Source organism: Pristiophorus japonicus, chromosome 3 (genome assembly GCF_044704955.1).
Source record: "Pristiophorus japonicus isolate sPriJap1 chromosome 3, sPriJap1.hap1, whole genome shotgun sequence".
In the NCBI taxonomy this organism is placed as follows: Eukaryota; Metazoa; Chordata; class Chondrichthyes; family Pristiophoridae; genus Pristiophorus; species Pristiophorus japonicus.
In genome coordinates, this window is record NC_091979.1 from 115,404,519 (window position 1) to 115,420,049 (window position 15,531).

At 40.8% G+C, this 15,531-nt stretch overlaps 1 protein-coding gene across 1 annotated transcript in view; it reads right to left on the reverse strand.

Moving 5' to 3' along the window:
- Nucleotides 1-3,266: 3,266 nt before the first annotated feature.
- Nucleotides 3,267-15,531, reverse strand: part of dnah9l (dynein, axonemal, heavy polypeptide 9 like) — a 668,659-nt gene continuing 656,394 nt past the window's right edge. Inside the window, exons 80-82 of the mRNA XM_070873660.1 lie at nt 9,070-9,182; nt 3,659-3,799; nt 3,267-3,514 (exon numbers count right to left, since the gene is read on the reverse strand). Coding sequence (XP_070729761.1) covers nt 3,267-3,514; nt 3,659-3,799; nt 9,070-9,182 — 502 coding nt within the window. The remainder of the gene's footprint in view (nt 3,515-3,658; nt 3,800-9,069; nt 9,183-15,531) is intronic.

The following is a 15,531-nucleotide window of genomic DNA, read 5'->3' on the forward strand; positions in this document are numbered from 1 at the left end:
ACAGTGGAAAATGCCTGTGTGTGATTTGCTTGTAGTAAAGGCAGAGTAATTTTAATGGGGGAGTTAACTTTCATATAGATTGAGATGAGCAGAATAGCACCTTTTCGAAAAGTAGTGAATTTCTTGTGTGTCTGGGATAGTTTTCGACAACAATATTTCCTAGAGCTAACAAGGGGGCAAGCCATATTAGATTTAGTAATGAGCCAGATTTAGTTAACAGCCTAACTGCGGGAACATTTATCCAATAGTAATCGTAACGGGATCGAGTTCAACGTAGCGTTTGAAAGGGAGAAATGCGAAACAGCTGTTAAGATTTTAGATTTAGGTAAGGCCAACTTCAAGGGGCTGAGGTAGAGACTGTTCACAGTAAACTGGGAAAATCTGTTACAATAGCAAAATACCGCAGATGCTGGAATCCAAAATAAAAACAGGAAATGCTGGAAATACTCAGCAGGTCATCTGTAGAGAGAGAAACAGTTAACGTTTGAGGTCTGGGACCCTTTGTCAGAACTGGATAAAGTTAGAGATGAAACCGGTTTTAGGCAGGGAAAGGAGGAGGGAAAGAACAAAAGGGACGGTCTGTGATAAGGTGCAAGGCAGGAGTGATTAAATGCTGCAAATGGGAATGGCAGAATTATCAATAGCTGCCGTCTGGAAAAAATAGGGGCAAAGTTTATGGTGTGAAATTGTTGAGTCCAGAAGGCTGTAACGTGCCTAATCAAAAGATGAGGTGCTGTTCCTTGAGCTTCATTGGAACAGTGTAAGAGGCCAAGGACAGAGATCGGAGTGGAGCGGGGAATTAGTGACCGGCGACTGGAAGCTCATGGTCACCTTTGTGGACTGAGCGGAGTTGTTCCGCAAAGCGGTCACTCAATCTGCATTTGGTCTCCCCAATGGAGAGGAGACCTCATTGTGAGCAGCGAATACAGTATAATAAAGTGCAAGAAGTACAAATAAATTGCTGTTTCAGCTGGAAGGAGTGTTTGGGGCTCTGGACAGTGGGAATTGGAGAGATAAAAGGGCAGGTGTTGCATCTCCTGCACTTGCACAGGAAAGTGCAGTAGGGAGGAGCTATTGGGGGTGATTGAGGAGTGGACCAGGGTGTCGTGGAGGGAGCTGTCCCTTCGGAATGCTGAAAAGGGAGGGGAAAATGTGTTTGTTGGTGGGATCACGCTGGAGATGGTGGAGGATGGATAAATCTGTTAATGGGTAAAATGACATGAGATCAGTGGGAGATGTTTACAAAATAATTTAATGTGATACAGAACCAGTTTATACCTCTGAGGGGTACTACTTGCCAAAAAAAAGCCATGGACAACTAAAGAGGTAAGGGACAGCATAAACCTAAAAGAAAAAGCATACAAAATGCAAAAAATAGCAGATCCTGGCAAATGGGAAAATACAAACAGCAAAGGATCACAAAACAGATAGTAAGAGCTTCCAAAAGGAGTATGAAAAGAAACTTGCAAGGGATATTTAAAATTAATATGAAGATTTTTTTATAATTATATTAGGAAAAAGAGGGTGGTCAGGAACAATGGCCCCTTAAAAACAAAGCAGTGATACTGTAAATGATAAGGAAATAGCGGTAGTGTTGAAGAATTACTTTGCGTCAATATTTACAGTAGAGGATAGATAGCATGCCAGTAATCCCAAGGAAACCAATATTGAATTGGGGACAGGGACGCAATAAAATTAACCTAAGTAAAATTACAGTAATGAAGATAGAGTGACAAATCCCCTGGACTAGATGGTTTACATCCCATGGTTTTAAAGGAAGTAGGTGAGCACATTGCAGCTGCCTGAACTATAATCTTCCAAAGTTCTCTCTATTCTGGAACCATTCCTTTTTAGATTGGAAAATTGCGCATGTCACTCCGCTATTTAAGAATGGCGAGAGAGAGAAACCAGGGAATTGTAGACCAGTTAGCCTAATGTCTGTTGTCGGAGAAATTGCTGCAGTGTATATAATTAAGGCTAGGGTGACTGAACACCTCAAATTTTCAATTGATCAGAGACAGCCAGCATGGATTTGTGAAAAGTAGGTCATGTCTCACATACCTGATTGAATTTTTTGAAGAGGTGACTAAAGTAGTGGACAAGAGAATGTCTATGGATACTATTTATTAGCACTTCCAGAAGGCATTTGATAAAGTCCCACATAAGAGACTGTTAACTTAAGGTAGAAGCCCATGGAATTGAAGGCAAATTATTGACCTGGTTAGGAAACTGGTTGAGTAGCAGGGGCCAGAGTAGGGATAATGGGTAGGTATTCCAATTGGCTGGATGCGACTACTGGTGTCCCACTCAACTAGTCACAATATTTATTAATGACTTAGATGATGGCATAGAATGTCATATATTCAAATTTGGCTATGACACAAAGATAGGTGGCGTTGTAGGCAGTGTAGATTAAAGCATAAAATTACAAAGGGATATTTGACAGATTAAGTGATTAGGCAAAACTGGCAAATGGATTTCAATGTAAGCGAATGTGAGGTCATCCACTTTGGACCTAAAAAGGATAGAACAGTGCACCTTCTAAATCGTGAAAAGCTAAAAACAGTGGATGTCCAAAGAGATTGGGTGTCCAGGTACATAGAGCATTAAAATGTCAAACAGATACAGAAAATAATCAAAAAGGCTAATGGAATGCTAGCCTTTATATCTAGAGGACTAGAATACAAGGGGGTAGAAGTTATGCTGCAGCTATACAAAACCCTGGTAAGACCACACCTAGTGTACTGTGAGCAATTCTGGGCACCACATCTTAGGAAGGATATATTGGCCTTGGAGGGAGAGCAGCGGACATTTACCAGAATGATACCCAGACTTCAAGGGTTAAGTTACAAGGTGAGATTACACAAATTAGGGTTGTACTCCCTGGAATTTAAATGGTTAAGTGGTAATTTGATTGAAGTTTTCAAGATATTAAGGGGAACAGATTGGGTGGATCGAGAGAAACTATTTCCACTGGTTGGGGTTCTAAGACTCGGGGGCATAGGCTAAAAATTAGAGCCAGACCTTTCAGGAGTTGGCAGAAAAGAGTTCCAAACTTCTACACACAAAGGGTGGTAGAAGTTTGGAACTCTGTTTTACCAATGGCAATTGATGCTACATCAATTGTTAATTTTAAATCTGAGATTGATAGCTTTCTGTTAACCAAGAGGTATTAAAGGATATGGACCAAAGTTAAGTCGCAGATCAGCCATGATCTCATTGAATGGTGGAACAGGTTCGAGGGATTGAATGGCCTACTCCTGTTCCTATGTTCCTAATAGCAAAGCGACACCAGCAAGAATCCATTTTGCAGATCTCTCTTTTGTTTTCAAATTGAAAGTCCAAACATAGGTAGGTCCTCTAAGTTTTGTCTTGTAAACAGGACATTCATAAATATTTCTCATTTCCTGTTTGTCGTTGGGGATTGCTTTAACAAATATAATGGGCATCGGCGGCGTCAGTTCTTTCAACCTGGCTTCTGCTATATGGCCATTCTGGATGTCCCATCGTGCTCCTGTGATGCAACGTGAAAGGGGCAAAGTGAGTAATAATACTACAAAGTAAACACAACTTGTTTCAATTAGGAAGTACTACATTTAGAAAGCTATAAACAGACAAAAAGTTATACACTGTATTATTACCCACATATTTTGTTTACCTTCCATATAAAGTCCAGAAATGTATGCTCCTTCTCTAGCAGGTTGTGCAAAGTCTTCCTTCAGCTTTTTAGTGACATCCACTATCAGGTGCATCTTATCCAGGGGCCATTCATTTTTCCTGGCCAAACTTTGCATTACAGCTGAAACAAATTTTGGAACTTTAACTGAATCTTAATATTTTATTAAATTATAGCAGATGGTATGGTGATGCATTGCATTGACACATACATGTACAGACTATAGAACACAAAGACATGAGATTTCCCCCACAGTTTCCTACATGTATTAAATGCCTAGTTTGGCTATACTGTTGGGGAAAGTACTGAACACGAGGCTAGGTGCTTTCCCACAGGCAGAAAGGAAAAATTGCAGGTTCTCATCATTCAAGCCATTCTCATGCCACTTAGAAGGATGTAAACAGATTCTTAGCACCCAGAAGTGATAAAAATAAATTTAAAAATTAAGTATTACTGTCTACATTTATACAAAATTTTAAAGGTCTGGGGCAGTGATGCATGTAAATTATGGCCTGGAATTTGCAATCGGGATTGGCATATGCAATCCCGAAGTTGCAGTCTGACATTGACAGCTCTGAAACAATCTGCGTTGTGCCCCACCGCCCCCCAGCAATTTGTAATCACCCAAATCAGGGAAACCTGACACAAACTTCGGCTCTTCCATAATAATTACATTGCTAAATTCCCCACTAAAAGTTAGACCCAAAGGGATTAGGTGTAACAAGGGTGTTAAGAACATAAGAACTAGGAACAGGAGTAGGCCATCTAGCCCCTCGAGCCTGCTCCGCCATTCAATAAGATCATGGCTGATCTGGCCGTGGACTCAGCTCCACTTACCCGCCCTCTCCCCGTAACCCTTAATTCCCTTATTGGTTAAAAATCTATCTATCTTTGACTTGAATACATTCAATGAGCCAGCCTCAACTGCTTCCTTGGGCAGAGAATTCCACAGATTCACAACCCTCTGGGAGAAGAAATTCTTTCTCAACTCGGTTTTAAATTGGCTCCTCCGTATTTTGAGGCTGTGCCCCCTAGTTCTAGTCTCCCCCACCAATGGAAACAACCTCTCTGCCTCTATCTTGTCTATCCCTTTCATGATTTTAAATGTTTCTATAAGATCACCCCTCATCCTTCTGAACTCCCACCAGTAAAGACCCAGTCTACTCAATCTATCATCAAGGTAACCCCCTTATTTCTCGAATCAGCCTAGTGAATCGTCTCTGTACCCCTTCCAAAGCTAGTATATCCTTCCTTAAGTAAGGTGACTAAAACTGCACGCAGTACTCCAGGTGCAGCCTTACCAATACCTTATACAGTTGCAGCAACACCTCCCTGCTTTTGTACTTCATCCCTCTCGCAATGAAGGCCAACATTCCATTTGCCTTCCTGATTACCTGCTGCACCTGCAAACTAACCTTTTGGGATTCATGCACAAGGACCCCCAGGTCCCTCTGCACCACAGCATGTTGTAATTTCTCCCCATTCAAATAATATTCCCTTTTACTGTTTTTTTCCCCAAGGTGGGTGACCTCACACTTTCCGACATTGTATTCCATCTGCCAAACCTTAGCCCATTCGCTTAACCTATCCAAATCTCCTTGCAGCCTCTCTGAGTCCTCTACACAACCCGCTAATCTTAGTGTCATCTGCAAATTTTGTTACACTACACTCTGTCCCCTCCTCTAGGTTATCTATGTATATTGTAAACAGTTGTGGTCCCAGTACTGATCCCTGTGGCACACCACTAACCACTGATTTCCAACCGGAAAAGGACCCATTTATCCCGACTCTCTGCTTTCTGTTCGCCAGCCAATTCTCTATCCATGCTAATACATTTCCTCTGACTCCGCGTACCTTTATCTTCTGCAGTAACCTTTTGTGTGGCACCTTATCGAATGCCTTTTGGAAATCTAAATACACCACATCCATCGGTACACCTCTATCCACCATGCTCGTTATATCCTCAAAGAATTCCAGTAAGTTAGTTAAACATGATTTCCCTTTCATGAATCCATGCTGCATCTGCTTGATTGCACTATTCCTATCCAGATGTCCCGCTATTTCTTCCTTAATGATAGTTTCAAGCATTTTCCCCACTACAGATGTTAAACTAACCGGCCTATAAGTTACCTGCCTTTTGCCTGCCCCCTTTTTTAAACAGAGGTGTTACATTAGCTGCTCTCCAATCCGCTGGTACCTCCCCAGAGTCCAGAGAATTTTGGTAGATTATAACAAATGCATCTGCTATAACTTCCGCCATCTCTTTTAATACCCTGGGATGCATTTCATCAGGACGAGTGGACTTGTCTACCTTCAGTCCCATTAGTCTGTCCAGCACTACCTCCCTAGTGATCGTGATCATCTCAAGGTCCTCCCTTCCCACATTCCTATGACCAGCAATTTTTGGCATGGTTTTTGTGTCTTCCACTGTGAAGACGGAAGCAAAATAATTGTTTAAGGTCTCAGCCATTTCCACATTTCCCATTATTAAATCCCCCTTTTCATCTTCTAAGGGACCAACATTTACTTTAGTCACTCTTTTCCGTTTTATATATCTGTAAAAGCTTTTACTATCTGTTTTTATGTTTTGCGCAAGTTTACCTTCGTAATCTATCTTCCCTTTCTTTATTGCTTTTTTAGTCATTCTTTGCTGTTGCTTAAAATTTTCCCAATCCTCTAGTTTCCCACTAACCTTGGCCACTTTATACGCATTGGTCTTTGATTTGATACTTTCCTTTATTTCCTTGGTTATCCACGGCTGGTTATATCTTCTCTTGCCGCCCTTCTTTTTCACTGGAATATATTTTTGTTGCGCATTATGAAAGAGCTCCTTAAAAGTCCTCCACTGTTCCTCAATTGTGCCACCGTTTAGTCCTTGTTTCCAGTCTACTTTAGCCAACTCTGCCCTCATCCCACTGTAGTCCCCTTTGTTTAAGCATAGTACGCTCGTTTCTGACACAACTTCCTCATCCTCAATCTGTATTACAAATTCAACCATATTGTGATCACTCATTCCGAGAGGATCTTTTACGAGGAGATAGTTTATTTTTCCTGTCTCGTTACATAGGACCAGATCCAAAATGTTAACAGCGTTATTACTGCTAAACAAAGGTTATGGGCCTGAGAAACTGATTTTAATTCTGTGCAGTGAGAAATTTGTCTATTTTAATAAATTAAAATGTAAAACTTTAATCAAAAAATTTTTTTTTAAAGTTTGTCCATCTTTATTTCAGGTTTACCCTCTCTTCATGTGAGAACTCCAATTTTTGTTTTACTCTCATACATTTTTAAAAAGTTACAATTTTAACAGCTTACTCACTTCCTTGCTTGCTGTCTGTGAGAATTCTACATTTTGATTGGCTGCTTAGAGAACTTGTTATCACAGCTATTTACACTAGGGGATTCCCCACTATACTGCTTTGATTTTAATTGAAGGTCGGAAAACCCGAAGTTCTTTATACAGGGATCATGAGATCCTTGTGCGAAGCATACTTTGGGGCCAGCGGTGAACGCCTTCGCTTCGCCGCTGACCGCAAATTCTGGGCCAACATCTTTTAACGACCATTTTACATTAGTTAATTCACACAGCAATTTAAACTTGGCATGTATTTTGCATCAACATAACTAATTTTTATAGACATCAGTAAGATCATATCATGACATCTGTAATGATATTGACATTTTAATAATGGGGCTAGCTCCAGACCACCAATTAAAACTACCTGCAGCCAAGTATAACAGGACACAACACCCAACCAGAATGATTGACATTAGAATCTAGGGCCCCAAGTTTCCACATGATTTGCTCCTGATTTTTAGGAGCAACTGGTGGAGAACGGAGTATCTTAGAAATCGGAATTCTCCACATTTAAGTTTTCTGCAGTTCTAGTCAGGTAGAACAGTTTCACTTTTGAACAGAATTTTTTTTCAAAAGGGGGCGTGTCCAGCCACTGACGCCTGATTTGAAAGTTTCCACAGTGAAAACGTACTCCAAACTAACTTAGAATGGAGCAAGTGAAGATTTTTGTGCGCTTGAAAAAACCTTGTCTACACATTAAAAAATCAGGCGCAGGTTACAAATTAGGTGTCGGGAACGAGGTGGGGGGGGAAGGGAAGTCATTAAATTCTACAATAAATCCTTAGTTATACTTATACAAATATTATACAAATAAATCCAACCTGAATAAAAATTTATAAGCAAAGAAAAGATTAAATAAACCACGTTCCTACCTGTGTGAAAGTGCTTCAGGCAGGCCTTTCAGGCAGCAGTTTGCCGTCGGGACCGACCAACGGCAGGGGAGGGAGAAAGCTGCAAGAAGCCTCAGTGCTTCAGGCAGCCGTTTGCCGTCGGGACCGACTGACGGCAGGGGGAGGGAGAAAGCTGCAAGAAGCCTCAGTGCTGATCATGGTAGGGCAATGTGGTTTTATTAAAAAATGTTAAACATTGAACAGCTACAAAGAATTTGAATAGTCTCAAACAAGTGCATGTGTCCCGTTTATCACAGTCTATCTTTAATTACAGAATGCACTCCCTCACACACAGAAATATCAAGAAAATTAAAATACAAGCCTTTGCAAGGGTTCAATAAACAAATGTTCACTTTTTCTGCTGCACTTTTTAAAATGGCCGAGTGCCAATGTTTACTTCAGACTGCGCGAACGCTCCAACGCGCACGCGCAGGGTTGCCGGCACCAAAAAAACTCATTTAAATTGTACCCGCCCCCTCCTACTTACAAAATCGGCGAGAGTGGTAGGCTCCGCCCCCAGTGCGCTGCGCCGCGCCAAGCAGACATCGAGCTGCAAGGAGCTCGAGAATACCGCGTTTTTTTTCAGGCGCCGTTTTCGGTGCGAAAAACGGGCACCCAGCTCGGAGGGGCGCCTGTTTTGCTGCGTGTGGAAACTTGGGGCCTAGGATTGGTTTATCCTGCTTGAATGTGCTAGTCTATCCCACCTACCCCGCCTAATCAGGAAGAGAATATTTAAGTAGATTATGGGTAAATCCATTATTTTTGAAATTGCACAGTTGATCAAAACCTTGGTTTTGGCATGCCGACTGAGTTTTTGAAAGAATTTTTAAAAACTGCAAAATTGTCATGTGTACAGCATAGCGGCAACAATATTGAGATGCATATTTTGCTTCTAAATTTTTGTAGATTATTTTGATCTGTATATTGCATTTTATTTATTCTGTGTGTCAGTATTTTTTCACTGCAATTTGTTTGCTCTCCATAATTATGCCCATCTATTTAATATGGAATACCATATTTTAGAAGAATTCTATCACCTGTATTTAAGAATTGAGAGATCTCACAAAAACATTTTGTGTTCAAAACAACTGAGTTTCCAAATAGACTTATATACTTTGAAAACAATTATGATCTTTTATTATTACCTGTAAGAAAGGATTGTGGGTTGAAAAAACCAGATATCCAGATTACACTAGGAAGGGACAGATCCTGTGTCCAAGTGTCAAGTTCACGGCAACGAAGAAGAAGATCACTGTACCTTCAATGAATACAAATGGTCATAAATGTTTCAGGTATTTTTTTTTATATACACATGCATACAATTTGACTTGATATTGGTTAATGATGCAGTGTACAGTAAATGAAAGGCATGGCACCCCTGGTGGACAATGACCACAGAATGATCAAGTCTGGGATTCAGCTTTACCAAAGATCAGGAGCTATATCTTTAAAGGGAAACTGCTGAATATGCAGCTGTTAACAAATTTGGATCTACCATAAATACCTTCTTGGGTTTAATGGTGTTAGTTTCTCTTAAGCGGTCTGAGCATCTTAGTTTTATGGAAGTTCAGTGACACTGCCTTGTATCTACTTTCATAATGGCGTACCCAGGATGCATCATCCTCTTGTGGTCGTGTATTTCTTCAATTTCTTTGAAAGAAGACTGGGCAAACATTTGTTGAGATGAAGTGTAGACTGCTTGATTTCCCATCACTTATTTCCACAATACAACTTGCCTTTGTGTAATCATATAAAAATATTGAACACATTACAACACATGAACCCCTTCAGAGGGTTGACTTGCAGCTAAATTTTCTAACTGCTGTCCTGTATTCCATCCTTCGTGCAGCCTTTCGCTGTTTGACCACCTATAGCTTACTCAGCTCTCCAGTTTTCAAGACCTGACTCCAGTGAGAATACTCACCACCCGCCACCACCGCAATGAGTGTGAATGATTTACAGATATCAAGCCAGAAGAATCAGTGGAATTAAATGAAGTAAACTCTGAAACTTGAAATTGGAGAACATCTTGGACAAAATATGTATGTGGGCAGAAAAATGGCAGATAAAATTTAACATTCATAATTGGAAATTACTGCACATAGAAAAAAATAACATGCAGGCCACAAGAAGTCATGATCAAATTATAATACTCTGACCAGACCAGAACATGAGTTTGGAGAGATGGCTTTTCAGCTTGAAATAGAGATGTCTGAGAGGTGATCTTCAATTGAAAAAGGTAAATTCAGAATATTACTTTAAATTGTGAGGTGAAGACAAGGGGGTGCAGGTTTAAATGAGTAAGAAGTAAATTTAAGACTGATGTCAAGAGAGAGTAAAGACAAAGATAATTTAAGAACCAATTGTTACGTTGTAATGGGTGGACTGTAGGGTATTTTTGAGAGGATGAATTAAGATGGGCTGAATAGCCATTCTTGTCCACAATTATCTTGTAAAGAGAAGAAATTAATAGCCTTAAACAAAGGTTTCTTCCCACTACAATGATTTTAGCTCTTAGCTATTTCACACTCTATGCAAAATCATACCCTTTCATTCCATGGTGATACAAGATGATGTTTTCTGACACTTATTTGTGATAGGTGACAATGGACATGATTTAGTATCTTGTATTGAGCAAGGCTTTAAAAAAGCAGCTCCGAACATTCTGAAAATGTAATGTTATGTAGTGAAGTCCATTTACAGATTCAGATCCAATCTTCACTGGCGGAATCGCTATCAAAATCTCAGTAACCCTTATGGATGATGTATTGTTTTTTTGAATCTCCATGAATTAATTCAGTTATGAGAGCAAAACCTTATTCAATTCATTCTCTAGGGTTATCAGCATGCATGCCCTAAACTGCATTAAGGCAAGGAACTGATCTATTCCCAATTTAAATTTTTCCAATAATTGATGAAGGAAGAGATAACCAAATAATCTCGGTACAATGTTTTTGCCCCTTCTAAAAATTGATGTTATTTATTATTTGTTTAATCTGAACAGAGAACTTTTGTAATTTTCCATTCCAAAGAGTGAATTGAGTCATTTGTTGACTTACTGTTATATTACATGTTTGTTGTTCATGTTACATGATGTAAAACCATACACAACTGGTGCTTAATAACAAACACACATGCTATTCAACTGCTTTTAAATGTTTAATGATTCACATGAGCTGACAATCACGCTAGTTCTCTACTCTCATTAGAAATTTCATATGCAGTCAGGCCGGCGAACAGTATTCCATCATGTGTTTTAAGTATGCATTCAGGAGCTCTGCCTTTCCCATTCAATAATGATAGATGTAGCGGAAGAGCAGCTGCCACTCATAGCTGCTGTTAGAGACTCAACATTGTAATAGAAACATAGAAAGTAGGTGCAGCAGTAGGCCATTCGGCCCTTCGAGCCTGCACCACCATTCAATATGATCATGGCTGATCGTGCAACGTCAGTACTCCATTCCTGCTTTCTCTCCATACTCCTTGATCCCTTTAGTCGTAAGGGCTACATCTAACTCCCTTTTGAATATATCTAACAAACTGGCCTCAACAACTTTCTATGGTAAAGAATTCCACAGGTTCACAATTCCCTGAGTGAAGAAGTTTCTCCTCATCTCGGTCCTAAATGGCTTACCCCTTATTCTTAGACTGTGACCCCTGGTTCTGGACATCCCCAACATAGGGAACATTCTTCCTGCATCTAACCTGTCCAATCCCGTCAGAATTTTATAGGTTTCTATGAGATCCCCTCTCATTCTTCTAAATTCCAGTGAATATAAGCCTAGTCGATCCAGTCTTTCTTCATATGTCAGTCCTGCCATCCTGGGAATCAGTCTGATGCACCTTCACTGCACTCCCTCAATAGCAAGAATGTCCTTCCTCAGATTAAGAGACCAAAACTGCACACAATACTCAAGGTGTGGTCTCACCAAGGCCCTGTACAACTATAGTAAGACCTCCCTGCTCCTATACTCAAATCCCCTCGCTATGAAGGCCAACATGCCATTTGCCTTCTTTACTGCCTGCTGTACCTGCATGCCTACCTTCAATGACTGATGTACTAGGTCTCGCTGCACCTCACCTTTTACTAATCTGTCACCATTCAGGTAATAATCTGCCTTCCTGTTTTTGCAACCAAAGTGGATAACCTCAGATTTATCCACATTATACTGCATCTGCCATGCATTTGCCTATTCACCTAACCTGTCCAAGTCCCCCTGCAGCCTCCTAGCATCCTCCTCACAGCTCACACTGCCACCCAGCTTAATGTCATCTGCAAACGTGAGATATTCTATTCAATTCCTTCGTCTAAATCATTAATGTATCTTGTAACTAGCTGGGGTCCCAGCACTGAGCCCTGCGGCACCTCACTAGTCACTGCCTGCCATTCTGAAAAGGACCTATTTATCCCAACTCTTTGCTTCCTGTCTGCCAATCAATTCTCTATCCACGTCAATACATTACCCCCAATACCATGTGCCTTAATTTTGCACACTAATCTCTTGTGTGGGACTGTGTCAAAAGCCTTTTGAAAGTCCAAATACACTACATTCACTGGTTCTCCCCTGTCCACTCTACTAGTTACATCATCAAAAAATTCCAGAAGATTTGTCAAGCATGATTTCCCTTTCATAAATCCATGCTGACTTGGACCAATCCTGTCACTGCTTTCCAAATGTGCTGCTATTACCTCTTTGATAATTGATTCCAACATTTTCCCCACTACCGATGTCAGGCTAACCGGTTGAGAATTCCCTGTTTTCTCTCTCCCTCCTTTTTTAAAAAGTGGGGTTACATTAGCTACTCTCCAATCCATAGGAACTGAACCAGAGTCTATAGAATGTTGGAAAATGACTACCAATGCATCCACTATTTCTGGGGCCACTTCCTTAAGTACTCTGGGATGCAGACTATCAGACCCTGGTGATTTATCAGCCTTCAGTCCCTTCAATTTCTCTAACACCATTTCCTGACTAATAAGGATTTCCCTCAGTTCCCCCTTCTCACTAGACCCTTGGTCCCCTAGTATTTTCGGGAGGTTATTTGTGTCTTCCTTAGTGAAGACAGAACCAAAGTATTTGTTCAATTGATCTGCCATTTCCTTGTTCCCCATTATGAATTCCCCTGATTCTGACTGCAAGGGACCTACATTAGTCTTCACTAATCTTTTTCTCTTCACATATCTATAGAAGCTTTTGCAGCAGTTTTTATGTTCCCTGCAAGCTTACACTCATACTCCATTTCCCCCCTCCTAATTAAACCCTTAGTCCTCCTCTGCTGAATTCTAAATTTCTCCCAGTCCTCAGGTTTGCTGCTTTTTCTGGTCAATTTATATGCCTCTTCCTTGGATTTAACACTTTCCCTAATTTTCCTTGTTATCCACGGTTGAGCCACCTTCCTTTTTTATTCTTACGCCACACAGGGATGTGCAATTGTTGTAGTTCATCCATATGATCTATAAATATCTGCCATTGTCTATCTACCGTCAACCCTTTAAGTATCATTTTCCAGTCTGTCCTAGCCAATTCACGTCTCACACCATCGAAGTTACCTTTCTCTAAGTTCAGGACCCTAGTCTCTGAATTAACTGTGTCACTCTCCATCTTAATGAAGAATTCCACCATATTATGGTCACACTTCCCCAAGGGGCCCCGCACGACCAGATTGCTAATTAATCCTCTCTCGTTACACAAGACCCAGTCTAGGATGGCCTGTTCTCTAGTTCGTTCCTCGACACATTGGTCTAGAAAACCATCCCTTATACACTCCAGGAAATCCTCCTCCATAGTATTGCTACCAGTTTGGTTAGCCCAATCAATATGCTGATTAAAGTCACCCATGATAACTGCTATACCCTTATTGCATTTCTTGTTTGATGCCATCCCCAACCTCCCTACTACTGTTTGGTGGTCTGTACACAACTCCCACTAATGTTTTCTGCCCTTTGGTGTTTCGCAGCTCTACCCATATAGATTCCACATCATCCACGCTAATGTCCTTCCTTACTACTGCGTTACTAATGCTTGGTTCAGTGTAACCAGAGAATCAAACAGAGCTCAGAATGCGAGGTGGTTCATTCTGAACATCTACAGGTGTAAAGCATAGACTTACTGGCCCTTATTTTTACCTTCTCCCACCTCTACCTAGACAATGTTAAGGTGGAATGCTTGGGCACAATGTGACCTAAGCACTCCTAGATTTCCAAGTTCAAGTCATGAGCATTGGCCGAACTTTCCCCAGGCACTGGTCTACCTCTTGACAGGAGCCTGTGCCACGACTCAGCAGAAATTCAGCAAGTTAAGGGTATAGTATCATAGTGGTTATGTCACTGGGCTAGCGATCCAGAGGCCTGGACTAATAATCCAGAGACGTGTTCAAGTCCCACTACGGCAGCTGGGAAAATGTAAAAATTCAGTTAGTTAAATAAATTTGGAATTAAAAAGCTAGCATCAGTAATGGTGTCCATGAAACTACCATATTGTCAGAAAGCCCCAACTGGTTCACTAATGTCTTTTAGGGAAATAAATCTGCCGTCTGGCCTATATGTGACTCCAGAACCACAGCAATGTGGTTGACTCTTAACTGCCCTCTGAAATGGCCTAGCAAGTCACTCGGTTGCACTAAACCACTACGACCAAGTCAGCACTGTGGGAGTACCTTCACCACACGGATTGCAGCGGTTCAAGAAGGTGGCTCACCACTACCTTCTTGAGGGTAATTAGGAATGGACAATAAATGTCGCATTACCAGCTACGCCCACAACCCATGAACGAATATATTTAAAAAAAATTCTTGCAGACCTGAGAGGCCTGTAGTAGCAGTTATGTCTGCCAGTTATGGGTCTTTTCGCCTGTTGTCCAAAGACAGCAGCAAGTAGGCCTACAGCCTCAATCTGTGTTCTGGTGGCCTTATAGAAGGAAACCATTTACCTCCCGGCAGCACCCAGGTCTCACTCGGATTGAGGACTCTGAGCAGGGTTGAGCACAAGGTGTAATGTATGCACCTGTGAGCATGCATTACAGGCTTGTGGAGCTGTTGCTACCCTCTGCAACCAAATTTTAATTTGATTTTATATGTTTTAAAGTTTAATTTATTTTAATTGCCGGGTTTTAGTGTCCCCTTTCCCTTTTATAGGGTGCACTTGTAAATTATATGATTTTAATGCCCAAAAAAAAATCACAAAAGGAAACCAATACACAAAAAACACCCCCAAAATTTTTTAAAATTAAAAAACAAGAGGGCAGTTATAAGTGTCTGGAGTGTCCCCCAGATTGGGGGGGCACTCGATCTAATGTTTATTTTGTCGACCCAAAAGAGTTGTGGAGCTGTTGCTACCCCCGGCAACCAAATTTTAATTTGATTTTATATGTTTTAAAATTTAATTTGTTTTAATTGCCGGATTTTTAGTGTCCCCCTCCCCTTTTATAGGGGGCACTTGTAAAATATATGGTTTTAATGCCCCCCCCCAAAAAAAACACAAAAAACCCCATAAAAAACAAAAAAAGAAACAAAAAACTTTAAAAAAAAGGGGGGCAGTTAAGTGTCTGGCGTGTCCCCCAGATCGGGGGGCACTTGATCTAACGTGTATTTTGTTTCCCCCCCAAAAG